At 45.0% G+C, this 14,877-nt stretch overlaps 1 protein-coding gene across 1 annotated transcript in view; it reads right to left on the reverse strand.

Annotated features, from left to right (window-relative positions):
- Positions 1-14,877, reverse strand: part of LOC124863919 (corticotropin-releasing factor receptor 1-like) — a 35,235-nt gene that overhangs the window by 14,591 nt on the left and 5,767 nt on the right. Inside the window, exons 2-4 of the mRNA XM_047358481.1 lie at positions 6,570-6,660; positions 6,443-6,493; positions 5,849-5,968 (exon numbers count right to left, since the gene is read on the reverse strand). Of these exons, the coding sequence (XP_047214437.1) occupies positions 5,849-5,968; positions 6,443-6,493; positions 6,570-6,660 (262 nt within the window). The remainder of the gene's footprint in view (positions 1-5,848; positions 5,969-6,442; positions 6,494-6,569; positions 6,661-14,877) is intronic.

Genomic DNA, 14,877 nt, shown 5'->3' on the forward strand with positions numbered 1-14,877 from the left:
TGCAGTGACATGGTCAGACCTGCAGTGATATGGACAGACCTACAGTGACCTGGACAGACCTACAGTGACCTATTCAGACCTGCAGTGACATGGACAGACCTGCATTGACCTGGTCAGACCTGCCAGACCTACAGTGACATGGACAGACCTGCAGTGACATGGTCAGACCTGCAATTACCTGGACAGACCTGCAGTTACCTGGACAGACCTGCAGTGATATGGACAGACCTGCAGTGACATGGACAGACCTGCAGTGACATGGTCAGACCTGCAATTACCTGGACAGACCTGCAGTTACCTGGACAGACCTGCAGTGATATGGACAGACCTGCAGTGACATGGTCAGACCTGCAATTACCTGGACAGACCTGCAGTTACCTGGACAGACCTGCAGTGATATGGACAGACCTGCAGTGACATGGTCAGACCTGCAATTACCTGGACAGACCTGCAGTTACCTGGACAGACCTGCAGTGATATGGACAGACCTGCAGTGACATGGTCAGACCTGCAATTACCTGGACAGACCTGCAGTGACATGGAGGGCCAAGGCCTGAAACAACGTGGTCTGTGCCTGTAGTGAAGTGGATTCTATCAGACTGTCCTGGTTAAGGTGAAGGTAAACGGAGAAGAAAAGCTTCAGATTCACATTCCATCTCTTGGTTCTGGTCCTGAACGGTGGGTATAGACTGAAGAGCAGCAGAGCATGAGAACTCAGAACCAGAACTCTGAGGATGGATTAGTTTTCCCTGTTCTGTTGTTTCTGCCCTCTCACCTCAGATGGACTGATGCCATCAAAACTTTCATGAGGTTTCAATGAGGATCAAACATCAAACATACCTTACCCTGATCTCCACAGATCTTCTCTGTAATCTTGAAGGAACAGAACAGGTGAGCAGATGAGGTGTGATAATCAGATGAGATACTGAGTTTTGTGGTTCTGCTGTGTTTGGGTTTCATTCAGTGTAATTTACTGTATCATTGCATTATGGGATGATGTCGGACTGAAGGACACCTGGGATCTGGTGATGAAGAGGCTCTGTGCAAACATGCTGCAGCGGTTCTGTTTCCATCCTGCACTGTGGAGGCCTACCTTACAGTTAGTCTTAATACTTTCTATCTGCTTGGTGATAATCTTTCTGCTATTTTTACATCACCTGGAGGGGGGGGGGGGGGCTGGGTGGTGGGTGTCAGCCAGCAGCCCTCGCAGTCAGTTCTCCTTACAGCGATGTGGCTGTGGACCAAACCGCTGAGCTCTGTGGGCGCATTCTGATGGTCCGAGTTAGTCATTCATATCAGACATCTTCATTTACTTCATTTACATTGTTCTGGACCATCTCAGGCTGGAAGGTTTTTGTTTGTTTGCTGGATTTTGACCTGCAGTTTTACCGTTTGCAGCGCTTGTTGCTGAGAAATGTGTAGCAGTCAGGCTTTAAGGTAAACTTCCAGAGGAATATGGAAATATGTTACGTATTGATCTAACTTCTGACTCCATGGTGTTTTTCACATTCCTTCAGAATATTGTGTTATTGTCGTTTCACTGCCAAAATATATTTTTCATGAACTGGAAATCTACCAGTTTCCATGGGATGGGAACATATAACCTTCTTCTATTTCACAGTGCTTTTAATGGGTGATGCTGCAGATTGTAAGTGGAGTGATTCATTGCTTTAACTGATTCATTCAGAGATAAAAAGCATTGACTGAAAATGTATCAGACAGTAAAATTATTATGTGAGAATAAAAAAGAAACACTTAAACCCAAAGAATAATGCAGCCAGTCAGGCGCCTTCTTGTACACTCTGTACCTGTTTTTGTGACCACTTCTTTTCTTGTATATTCTTAATGTAAGTTTCTAAGATATAGCGTCTATTTTTAGTGTAAAAATGCTGACTTCATTGAGATTTTGCAGCCTAGTAAGTTGTACGTGTATGAAGCATGAGACAAATAAGATACCAAAATGGTTTGAAAATAAACTTAATAAGTTAAAAATGTTGATTTCAAGCTAGCTTGCTCTGGAACCGTCTCCTGCATCAGCATTATGTTTTCGGCACAATGCAAACAGTTTTGATTTCAGAGAAAGAGAAGTTATTTGCTCTGATTGTGATTTATATAAACATAGACAAATATTTCCCCTAAATGCATGCATAATTTCTCATTTATATTTGGGAAAAGTGAGGGAAAACTTTTATGACCAGATCTGCCTTTGGCTCTAGTTTCAGAATTGCAATTGATATTTGCAAACTCTGGTTTTCAAACATTTAGGACTGACTGATAACTCAGTCTCAGCCTGGTCAGCCAAACGGAAAAACAAATGTAGTTGTTGCCATGGAAACTAACTAATTAACTAACTAACTTAAGCATCTAATATAATCACCTGTTTGTGAATATTCAATTCATTCATCCATATTTCCAAGATGGCGCCGCAGATGGTCGCCTCAGCGTGTTGGTGCTCATTGTTTTGTTTTGTTTTTTGCTTTAAAACGGTCTTCTGTGATGGTACCCGGAGCTCTCTCACCAGAGAAGAACTCATGAACATCAGGGCTACTACACCAGAGGAGTTATTTCCAACATTTCTGCCTACTGCTCTGGAATGTTTGGACATTCTGGTCAAAGGTGTGCTCACCTTTGTTCACGCAGTGAAACGCCGGAAGAGAGGGAAACGGGCTGGGGTGCTGGTACGACTTCGCCAGCGTGGACTACGAACACCGTTACCTGGAATATTTCTCTCTAACGTGCGCTCACTTCCCAACAAAATGGAGGAACTACAACTGTTGTTGGGGAAAAACAGGGACTTTTATTCATCGTCAGTTTTGTGCTTCACGGAGACGTGGCTGTGTGGATTAATACCGGACTCTGCGCTGCAGCTGGCAGGATTCCAGCTCTACAGAGCGGACAGAGACACGGAACTCTCCGGCAAAGCGAAAGGTGGAGGAATCTGTTTTTACCTCAACAGTGGTTGGTGCAACGACGTGACAGTGATTCAGCAGCACTGTTCTCCAGACCTGGAAGCCTTCATCATAAACTGTAAGCCTTTCTATTCCCCCCGTGAGTTCGCTTCGTTCATCCTGGTCGGTGTTTACATCCCGCCGCAAGCTAACGTGCAGGTCGCACAGCGCATGCTCGCCGACCAGATACTGAGTGTGGAGCGGACCAACCCGGACTCCTTAGTAATCGTCGTTGGCGACTTTAACAAAGGTAATCTCACCCATGAACTCCCCAAATATAGACAGTTTATAAAATGTCCGACCAGAGAGGACAACATTCTGGATCACTGTTACACCACCATCAGAGACGCTTATCACGCCGTCCCACGTGCTGCACTGGGCCAATCCGACCACATCATGGTCCACCTGATTCCTGCATACAGGCAGAAACTAAAGCTCTGCAAACCTGTTGTGAGGACGACAAGGAAGTGGAGCAGTGAGGCTGTGGAGAATCTCCAGGCGTGTTTAGGCTGTACAGACTGGGATGTGTTCAGGACTACTACCAACAGTCTGGACGAGTACACAGAGGCTGTGACGTCCTACATCAGCTTCTGTGAGGACAGCTGTGTACCATCATGCACCAGGGTGAGTTACAACAACGACAAACCCTGGTTCACAGCTAAACTCAGAAGGTTAAGACTGGATAAGGAAGAGGCCTTCAGGAGTGGGGACAAAGACATATACAGAGAGGCAAAGTACAAGTTTGGCAAGGCAGTGAAAGAGGCCAAACGACTGTACTCTGAGAAGCTCCAAAACCAGTTCTCAGCCAACGACTCTGCGTCTGTCTGGAAAGGGCTCAAGCAAATCACCAACTACAAGCCGAAAGCCCCCCACTCCATCAACGACCGACGCCTCGCCAACGACCTGAACGAGTTCTACTGCCGCTTTGAAAGACAAAGGGACAGTCCTGCAACCATCCCCCACGACGCCCCCCAACAGCTGCAGCCACAATCCACCACCCCCATCTCTCCAACCTCAAGAGGGGCCTTGGCACCTCCAACCCCCACCCTGAAGTTCCCCCCCACCAGCCCCCTACCCACGCCGAGGACGGCTCTTTCCATCCAGGAGAGGGACGTCAACAAACTCTTCAGGAGACAGAACCCCCGGAAAGCTGCTGGTCCGGATTCTGTCTCACCAGCCAGCCTGAAGCACTGCGCTGATCAGCTGTCTCCAGTCTTCACAGACATTTTTAACACCTCACTGGAGACATGTCATGTGCCAGCCTGCTTCAAGTCCTCCACCATCGTCCCTGTTCCCAAGAAGCCAAGGACCACAGGGCTTAATGACTTCAGACCCGTCGCCCTGACCTCTGTGGTGATGAAGTCCTTTGAGCGCCTTGTGCTCTCACACCTAAAAGACATCACCGACCCCCTCCTGGACCCCCTGCAGTTTGCCTATAGAGCCAACAGGTCTGTAGATGATGCAGTCAACCTAGCCCTTCACTTCATCCTCCGGCACCTGGACTCCACAGGAACGCTGCTACAGCCAAGGATAAGGGCAGGCTGCAGCGTGTCATTCGGTCTGCTGAGAAGGTGATTGGCTGCAGTCTACTGTCGCTCCAGGAACTGTACACCTCCAGGACCCTGAAGCGGGCTGGGAAGATTCTGGCTGATCCCTCCCACCCCGGTCACAGACTCTTTGAAACTCTCCCCTCTGGCAGGAGGCTGCGGTCCATCCGGACCAAAACCTCACGCCACAAGAACAGTTTTTTCCCATCTGCCACCAGCCTGGTTAACAAAGCCCGGAAACCACCCTGACACTCTCCCTTTCCCCCACACCCCTTTTTTTGCTGACAGGACACCTGTAAACTGTAACTCTATGCGTTACATTAACGTTCAGCTTGGACTCCTGCTTTACTTGCACAATGATCATCTGCACTGTTGTATTGCTCTTGCATCTTATACTGCTCTATATTTACTCTCACTCACTTAAAACTGTGCACTTATATTTATATTATATTGTAGATATGTTTATACTGTTTAATTTGTATTGTATTGCACCGACTACGCCAAAACAAATTCCTTGTATGTCCAAAATCGTACTTGGCAATAAAGCTTTTCTGATTCTGATTCTGAACCCGAAGATGGGACAGAGCAGCTTTTAAAGCGAACTGAGAACCAGGAAGAACTGATCTGGGTGGTGAATAAAATGCAGACACCACAGATTGGATGTTCTTCCTTTAATCGAGCAGAATATACTGAACTTCAGATGGAGTTTGGTAATCAGGATAAAACTGGTGTGTGTCAGAACAGACGGACGGTCCACAGAGAAAACTGAAGATGAAGAAGAATCTTTAACACTGCAATAATTCCTGCTGTTTCATCAGGAAACAACTGCTGACCAGACAGCAGCAAGATATGAAGACGATGGATAAAAAGAGGGGAGGAGGGTAGTGGGTCGTGGTGATGAAATAATTTTTTTAATGAGCAGGAGGAAGGATAACTCAAGACTGAGGACTATGTATGGACTGAAAGACCGAAGGATGTCATTTACAATATTTTAATCAGGCAAACAGAAAACTACGATTGTTCTCATTTAATCTCTTGTGGGAAAAATTAAAGACTGGAAACCAGATTGTGACTGTCTTGTTTCTTGCTAATGTAGGGACAAAACCTGGTTATTTATGGTCAGAAGCTCACTTCTGACTGCAGGTGTAAACTGTGATCAGATGGTGAAAACAAGCTGGTGCGGAGAAGGTCTCACTGACAGTTCCACGATGCGTCTTAAATATCATTCAAGGACTGGACATCAATAATACATCTCATTTCCAGGGAACATCAGCGTCTGTCAGGTACTGTGTGGCGCTGTGGAGAACTGTTCAGCACAGTGCAGTTCTCTGCCGGTACTCTTAAGGTACTTACTGGTGGTGTTATAGTGGATGCCATTGAACTGTTCCGGACAGGGTCTGGAGATCAGCTCTCCTGCTGCACTACGAGGCCAACAGGTCCCGATGCCGTCCACAGAGAGGTCACAGTACACACCTGCAGACAGTTGATAGTGTCAGCTCCAAAGTCCTGAAATCCTCTTCTGAGCAGGTCTGTGAGGTTCTAAAGACCCTCTGCCCTCATGACTTCAAGAGTACCTGGGTACTACAGTGCTAATAAGTACTCAGGGTAACATTGCCTTTAAAAACTTCACCTGTGTAGATAAAGTTTACCAAGTTAGATTCCTTGAATCCTGTCACCGGTGGGTACTTCTGTGGCCTAATGGTAAGAATGGAGTACTGACCATTCTGAGTGTTGTGGGTTCAGTGGATTTAAGTTATTGTTACTTCACTTTTGTAAAGAACGCTTCATATTTAATGTAAACATTAGTGTTTTACTGGCTAATGTGTAATCAGAGTATAACAGCCCACTAACGAGCCACATCCGAGCCACTAGAGGCAGTAAACAACCGATATGTGCTGTTTCTCAGCTGAGGTTCTTTGCTTTAGTCGTTGAAAAGTCATTACCAACCTGATGAGTTGCTGATGATGAACGTCTGGTTCAGCAACACCAACATCCTCGCTGAGAGACACAAGAAGCAACAATCAGCTGTTACCTCATATCTTGTCATTAAACCTGGAACCAGAGAGGAAGTTACCTGTCAGGTTGGTGGACAGCAGGATCAGAGTCTCACAGGTCAGTTCCACTGAGGAAACTCGTCCACTCAGCAGGAAACACACACAGACCACCTGAGAACATAAACACAACAATAGAACTTTAGTTCAGAGTTCACCAGGGTATAAAACAGCTGCTAGCTGGTAAAAACCCGTCAGGAGTCAGGTTTAACCACCAGCCTCTCCTGCAGACAGCTGGTTGGTTGGTCAGAATGCAGAGCAAACCATCACATGGATCATGAGGAGAAGTCTGTGGAGGAGCAGTAGCGGTAGAAGTGGTTTCAGACTGCTCAACAAAGAAACACATGAAGAAGAGAAATCATAACAGAGTCTGAGGATCCGGACCTTCATCAGTTTCTGTGTAAATGTGCCCCGTTGCGCCTGTGGGCGGAGGCTGGGGTGGCATTGTGCGGGGCCCTTGTTTTGCCGTCGTGGCACGTTGTGTGGTGGGGGCGGGACGCGCCGAGGGTGCTTGGAGCTTGCGCTGTGTGGGTGTTGCTTCGTCGGCTTTTCGGGGATGAAGCTCACCTGTGGAGGTTTGCCCCTGTGCTGTGGGGAGGGCCTTCATGGTGTATGGGTTTGGGGGCATGTGTTCAATATCTGTGTCCTGGTTGGGGATGGCCGTGTGGGGAAAATCATATCAGGGTTCATTGGGGTGGGGGGCTCATGGGTTTGGGATTGGAATTCATTGGGGGGTTCAGACTATTTTATTCTCTGGTTGGCGGGCTAGTTTGGACCATGTAGACCCCTCTTTTGTACATGGCACCCTCTCCGGATGAGGATGGGGGTCGTTGGGGAATTGGGTCGGAGCGGGGGGTCAGGGTCCGGGCCGGGGTTGCTCAGGTTCAGGCACGAGCCAAGGCTAGCCCTGCCCAGGTTCAGGTACTGGGGCGGTCTGCCTGTCTCCATCCCCGGAGGAAGGGGACCACCTCCTAGGTCCGGGGGCTGGTTGTCCCTATGGGGTATTGGCACCAGGTGTAGAAGCAAGCAGGGTGTTATTTTGTATTCTCTTCAGCCGTCTTTCTCTCCTCCATTCTTTTCTCCTTCTCTCCGTTTTCCTTTTTGCCCCACCTTTCACCCCTTCATGCTTCTTTTTTTTCCTTTTCATTTCTGTCTCCGTGTCCGTAACAATTAAAATAATCCCAAAGCAGTCTCTAATAAAGTTTATTTTACAAATATCAAGCAGAGCTTTAAAGCGTTAGCTGTAATGCTCCACTAGTGAGAGTGGGCTTTTCTTGGCACTCAGACAATTCTCAGAGCTACTCAGCCGGACAGGACAAATAAAAAATAAATAAAAAAAAGTCTCTGCGTAAATATCAACCGGATCTACAGAGAGCTGAATGGACTTTCCACTCTACCACTGCTGAAGCTAAAGAGGAGCCCAATGGAGAAGCAAAAAAACCAGCAGGAAACTCTCAACATGAGCCAAGAGCTAAAACTAAAAGCCAGTATGGCCCAGTACCACCAAACAATCAGCAACACATGATTCTGACTGAATCTCCAGTCCTTCATCTGCTGCACAAAACCCAAATGGCCTCAAGGAAGCTCAAGTTCCAGACAGCTGGAAGGAACCAAACCATCAGTGGTCAGTAGGAAACCAGTCCATACCATGGAACCTGGACCCTGAAAGCTGGGATTAATCCATGTTATCCATACTTTGGATCAACCCAAACCATCATATGGAGCTCAGGTCCAGGTAGTTAGAAACAACCTTAAGAAGGAAACAGATTATCGGCATTGAAATTATCCAGGAAGTCAGGAAGAACCGACTGATCAATATTCAGAAAATAATGACCGGATGGTTTGGTTGATCAGGGACTGAACTGTAACTGGGTCCTGGTTGGAGCTCAGAAAGGAGGTGAGGTGTGTTTGTTTTCACATCAGCTGAACACAGTTTAATACAACTCAAAACAGGCTGCCATCTCAAAGGTTCTGAGTTTTTATTGGGTCAGTCGTGTTATTTTCCTAGAAAAACTGGACTGCTTGCTGGGTCTCAGCTGGTTTCAGCACCGCTCATATGAGCAGCTGTAGAACAGATTGATTCCTGCAGAACATGCTGCTGCTGTCCATCCCTGACCCACAGTCTGGAGTACATTACAAGATGACGGCCTGATGCCAGTTCCACACCTGAAACCTTAGGAGACAATCTGGGAAAGGTCCCAGAGGTCGTGTTTCTGATCCAGAACTTGTAGAGTGAAGCTAACAGAAGGTTTGCAGCTGAAAGTCAACTTTAACCCTTTAATAAAGTCAGTGTAAGACTGAAAACATGACTAAAACACAGGAACTTAAACGTTAAAAGGTGTAACTGCAGGATGGAGGACATGATGAGGAGAAGCAGCAGCTCCCAGAGCAGGACAGGTGGGACACAACAAGACAAGACAGGGAAACAGGTAAACTAGGTCGGGATGAATGAAAACTAGGACAGACTGAAGACAGCGAGACACATCAGCCCACAGGTGCAGTGATCACGTGTCATCTTCCTGAGGAGAGCTGCTGCATCAGCAGCTTCAAAATGAAGATGAGTGAGGAGTTCAGCAACGGCCTCCCTGATTGGATCAATCTGTCACCAATTAGCAGAGAGATTGATGGTCAACCAGCTGCTGTTGGTTATTAACTGATGACTAAATCGTTGTTCACACAGCAGGACCACACAGTGTAGGCATTCACACTCTGCACTACAGGCAGGACACACACACACACACACACACACACACACACACACACTCTTTGTATTACCACCAGCCCCACACACACTGAGTGGAGTGGAGATATCCTCAGAGATTTACTGCTGTGACTGCAGCTAAAATTAGCACGCTGAGCTCAGAGAACCATCCGTCCTTTAGACGTAGATTTTGTGTTGGCAGCAGCTCAGAGGGACTAGCTGCAGCTGCTTCATTAGGAGGAGGACCAGGGACCTCTGTCCAATGTGAAGAACACCTCAGACATCTGTCTGACATGAAGAAGAGGAACATTGGTCCAACACAGAAAAGGTTCCAGACGTCTGTCCAACATAGAACAGAAAAATAAGCACATTTGTCCCACAAACCAGATTCTAACCGTTTATTTTAGACCAGTTGGACTGAAACTGGACCTGACAGGTGAACTGCATAACATCAGATCCATACATTGAGTGAGGTAGCGATAGAATTACTGTAGAACTTGATCGGACAGTTGTCATCCTGTGGAGCTTCCTGAGTTATCAGAAATATTAGCTTCATCTAAACTTGTATGTAAGACCCAATCCCAACCAAATTATTTAAGTGTTCCCTCTGATTACCAGCCCCATTTTAGATATGATTAATGTTTTCTTCGTAAATGAACCACAGGCTTTTCAGGTAGCTGTAATTAAACCTTTTCTTGATCAAGATGATTTACTAAATTACAGACCTATATCCAATGTTCTGGTTTAATCTAAAGTTCTTGAGAAAATAGTTGATAGTCAAGTGTGTGAGCATTTAGACAATAATGATCTGTTTGAAGAGCTTCAGTCAGGTTTCAGAGCTCATCCCTAGTTCAACCAAAAATAGAATTTAAAATTCTCCTCCTCACATATAAAGCCCTTAATGATCTAGCTCCATCATACATCTGAGATCTGATTGGTCCATATGTTCCTAACAGAGCACTTCGTTCTCAGACTGCAGGTTTACTGGTGGTTCCTAGAGTCTCTAGAAGTAGAATGGGAGGCAGATCCTTTAGTTATCAGGCTCCTCTCCTGTGGAACCAGCTCCCAGTTTTAGTCCGTGAGGCAGACACCCTGTCTACTTTTAAGACTAGGCTTAAAACGTAACTTTTTGATAAAGCTTATGGAGTGTTTTTTGTGTCTGCTCTGTACTTTCCACCTGCAGTCGACTGCTCCCACCGGGCCATGTTCTGGTGGAGGTTTCTTCCTGTTAAAAAGGAGTAGTTCCTTTCAACTGTCGCTAAATGCATGCTCAGAATGAGGGATTGCTGCAGAGTCAGTGACCCGATGCGATTAGCTGAGCCCTAGATAGAAAGTATTTTACCAACTGGTGTTAGACTGTTGTTTATGTTGTTTGTGTTGAGGAATCGTGATGAATGAAGTGCAGAGCATTCTGGGTAATGTGTGTTTCGTGAATGAAGCTTCAGAGCAGCTGTTGGTCTGAACCTCAGGACTGTGAGGCTCTGGAGCAGCAGCTCCTAACTGGACCAGAGCCACAGAGATGCTTCCAGCATATATCTGACCCACTAACACAAACAGCTGATTACAGAACCATCTCAGAGACAAACGGTCCCGAGACACAGAATCTTAATCTGCAGCGGTTTCACTGTGAGTCAGATCAGTTTGGACCTGAATAAAAACCTTGGTTTACTGAGTTATTTATTACCTTTCAGGTCTGATGATTTTATGTCTGAAAGGAAAGGAACATGAAGACCTGCATGAACTAATCTATGTTCCAGGGCTGTTACTGCTCTCTGTCAGATACTAGTGTTACTGTGGGTCAGAACTGTTCTGAAGAACCTCCTCAGCAGGTTCTGCTCCCTGGTAATTAATGATTATAGTCAGTGGAGTGTGGAAAGAGAGAACATCTGAAACATGGAGACCCTTAAAGACCAGATTATCTGGTGGGGTTCTGTTGGACATCATTGTGACAGCAGCTGTTAGGGATGGGGGGGTCTGAGAGGATGGCTCGAACTTCCAGCCAATGAAAACTAACTAAGTCATGCGTTGGTAAAACCTACAAAGACCGTCCAGATGGAGCTGAGCCCCTGCGCTCAGTAGCAGATGTTCTCCTCGTGTTTCCTCCACCAGGATACACTACTGACTGATGTACAGCAAACATGACTCTAACAGGAGGTCCATGAAGAGTTTAACTCTCCCTGAGGAAACAACGCAGGACAACAGCTGAGAGGGAACCGAAACATCTCGTAGGAACAGAGAGCAGCAAAGAGGAGCATGGAGGAACTGCAGTGAGCGGACCTGCAGAAGATGCAACATAAGGCTGCTGAGAACGCAGGTTGCAGTCAGCTGCAGCTCATGATGAAGCTGAGCTGGAACTGGTTTGAGGTGAGAGACTCTAACAAGCTGGTTTGACCAGTTTGTTCTGGTCCAACCTGCAGAACTGAAATGTTTTTTTTTCTGTTCTGTGTGAAATCTGAAGAACGCTGCAAGATGACCTCCGGTTCCACCATCCCCAGAGTCTGACTGACTCCAAAGTAGAAAAATCAGTGAATGATTAACGATATGGGAGCAGATCCTCATCCCGTCAGAGAACATGTGGCCAAATTCAGACCTGGTACAATCAGGAGTCCTGGCTCATTCAGATGTGAGAGAACACGCCTAACAACAAACATTCATACCTGGTCAGTCCTGAATGTGCAGACCATAGTGACCCAAGTAGCCCAGCTGATCATCAGGAGCATCTCAGATACAGTCTCGGTCACTGAACTGCTTCATTCAGACATCAACATGACCGACGTTCATCTGAGACGCATTATCATTACTTTGGCTACAAAGTCTTTATGGATCAAAATTCCAAAACGGTGTTTATGGAAGTAAAATCACACAAAAGACTTCAGCCATAAATCGGTCACAGTCTGCTAAACAAAAATCATCCTAAAGTCATTTATTTATTTATTGATTCATTTATTGATTTATATAGCATAATAATGTGGGGCCGGGTCATTAGGAGCTTTAAAAACTAACAATAAAAGTTTAAAATCAACTCTCACAAGGACAGGAAGCCAGCAGTGTAAAGAGGTTGAGACAGGGCTGATGTGCTCATGTCTAGAGGTGTTGGTTAAAAGACGGCAGCCGCGTTCTGGACAAGTTGAAGACATTTAAGGGAAGACTGAGAAACACCGATAAGGAGTCCATTGCAATAATCAAATCTACAGTCTTTAAAAGGCAAAGCACTGACATTAATTGTGGCATTGTCCCCACAACAAATACACTCAGTCCATTGCTCATTTAAGAATAGAAAGTTTTTACTTAGCCACTGATAGACAGCGGTTATGCAGTACAAGAAAGAGAAGAGCATTACTGCAACCCGGCTTCAAATTCAAAAATACTTTATTAATCCCAAAAGGAAATTAAACGTGTTTGTTGCCAATTTTATTCAGGTGTCTTCAATAAGCTCAAGAGACAAGTAAATGTCTAGGTCGTCTGCAGTGGAAGGACAGTTGGTGTGCAGTTATAAATTCCCCGAGTGGCAGCATATAGAAATAAAAAGGGGACCATGAAGGGAGCCATGTGGCACCCCACACAGAAAAGGATCACTGGCAAGGCAAGTTTATTTAGAGCACCTTTCAGTAGCAAGATAATTCAAAGTGCTGTACATGAAAGAAAGAGACATAATAGGAAAAATACATTACAGTAGCATAAACGTTATTAAATAATTAATAAACACATAATTAAAGAGAATAAAAATGAATAATTAAAATGATAAGATAATAAAGATAAAAATTAAAACATTTATGATAAAATGATGGATAAGAAAATGAAAGGAAAGTTGGACTGAAAACTTAACTAATAAAGTTTAGATGGCTCAGTCAAAGGCCGCTCTAAACAAATTTAGTTAGTAAAACAGTTAGTTAGTTAGTAAACAAGTTTTTAATCTTGATTTAAAGTAATTTAGGGTTTTTACAGTTTTCTGGGAGTTTATTCCAGATTAGTGGAGCATAAGAACTAAAAGCTGCTTCTCCATGTTTGGTTCTGGTTCTGGTTCTGCAGAGTAGATTCGAGCCAGAAGACCTGAGAGGTCTGGATGGTTGATCCACTGACAACAAGTCTGTAATGTATTTTGGTGCTAAGCCATTCAGTGATTTATAGACTAACAGAAGTATTTTAAAGTCTATTCTCTGAGCTACAGGGAACCAGTGTAGGGACTTTAGAGCCGGACCGATGTGCTCCACTTTCTTAGTTCTAGTGAGGACGTGGGCAGCAGCGTTCTGGATCAACTGCAGCTGTCTGATCCACTTTTTAGGCAGACCTGTGAAGACACTGTTGCAGTAATCAATTCTACTAAAGATGAACGCATGAATTAATTTTTCAAGGTCCTGCTGAGACATTAGTCCTTTAATCCTGGAGATGTTCTTTAGGTGATAGAAGGCCGACCTTGTTACTGTCTTTATGTTCCTCTGAAGGTTCAGGTCTGAGTCCATCACTACACCCAGGTTTCCAGCCTGATTGGTGGTTTCTAGCTGTATTAACTGAAGCTGTGTGCTAACTTTTAAACGCTCTTCCTTTGGTCCAAAAATTATTACTTCAGTTTTGTTTTGATTCAGCTGAAGAAGATCCATGCCCATCCATGCATTGATTTCTTCTAAGCATTTACCCAGCGCTTGAATGGGTTCATAGTCACCTGTTGACATCGTAACGTATAGCTGTGTGTCGTCTGCATAGTTATGATAACTTACGTTGTTGTTTATTATAATCTGAGTTAGGGGGAGCATGTAGATATTGAATAGGAGGGGCCCTAAGATGGATCCTTGGGGAACACCACATGTGATTTTTGTGTCTCTGATGTAAGGTTACCAACTGACACAAAAAAGTCCCTGTCCTTCAAGTAGGATTTAAACTAGTTGAGTGCTGTACCAGAAAGGCCGACCCAGTTTTCCAGGCGCTCTAATAAAATGATCAACAGTGACGAATGCTGCACTAAGGTCCAATAATACCAGCACGGTGGTTCTTCCACAGTCTGCATTTATGTCATTGAACACCTTGACAAGAGCCGTCTCTGTACTGTGGTGATCAGGAAGCCTGACTGGAAGACATCGAAGCGGTTGGTTGTTGTTAGGAAGTTGTTTAACTGCTGAAACACAGCTTTTTCAATAATCTTACTGATGAAGAGGAGGTTTGATATAGGCCTGTAGTTCTGTAGGAGCAGCTTGTCCAAGTTGCTGTTTTTCAATAGAGGTTTGATAATTGCTGTTTTCAGGGCCTGCAGGAAAACACCTGACAAAAGGGACGTGTTTATTATTTGTGTTAAATCAGATGTTATTACAGGCAAAGCTTTCTTAAGGAAAGATGTGGGTAAAAGATCGAGACCTAAGAGCTTAGTTGCTGTACGATTTCTTCTAAGTTTTTGCAGTTTATTTGGTGAAATTGGGAAATTTTGACAAAATCAGTTCTAGTTGGAGACAACTTTGGTCCTGGAGTTGATGTGGATGTGCTGACTGCCTCTCTGATCTTTTGGATTTTTTCAGTGAAGAAGTTAACAAATTCATTGCAGGTCCTGGTAGAGTGGAGTTCAGATGCTACAGTTACAGGAGGGTTTGTCAGCCTGTCGACCGTGGCAAATAATGCACCAGCATTGTTAATGTTTTTGCTGA

The sequence above is a fragment of the Girardinichthys multiradiatus genome, chromosome Y (assembly GCF_021462225.1).
Source record: "Girardinichthys multiradiatus isolate DD_20200921_A chromosome Y, DD_fGirMul_XY1, whole genome shotgun sequence".
Taxonomy (NCBI): Eukaryota; Metazoa; Chordata; class Actinopteri; order Cyprinodontiformes; family Goodeidae; genus Girardinichthys; species Girardinichthys multiradiatus.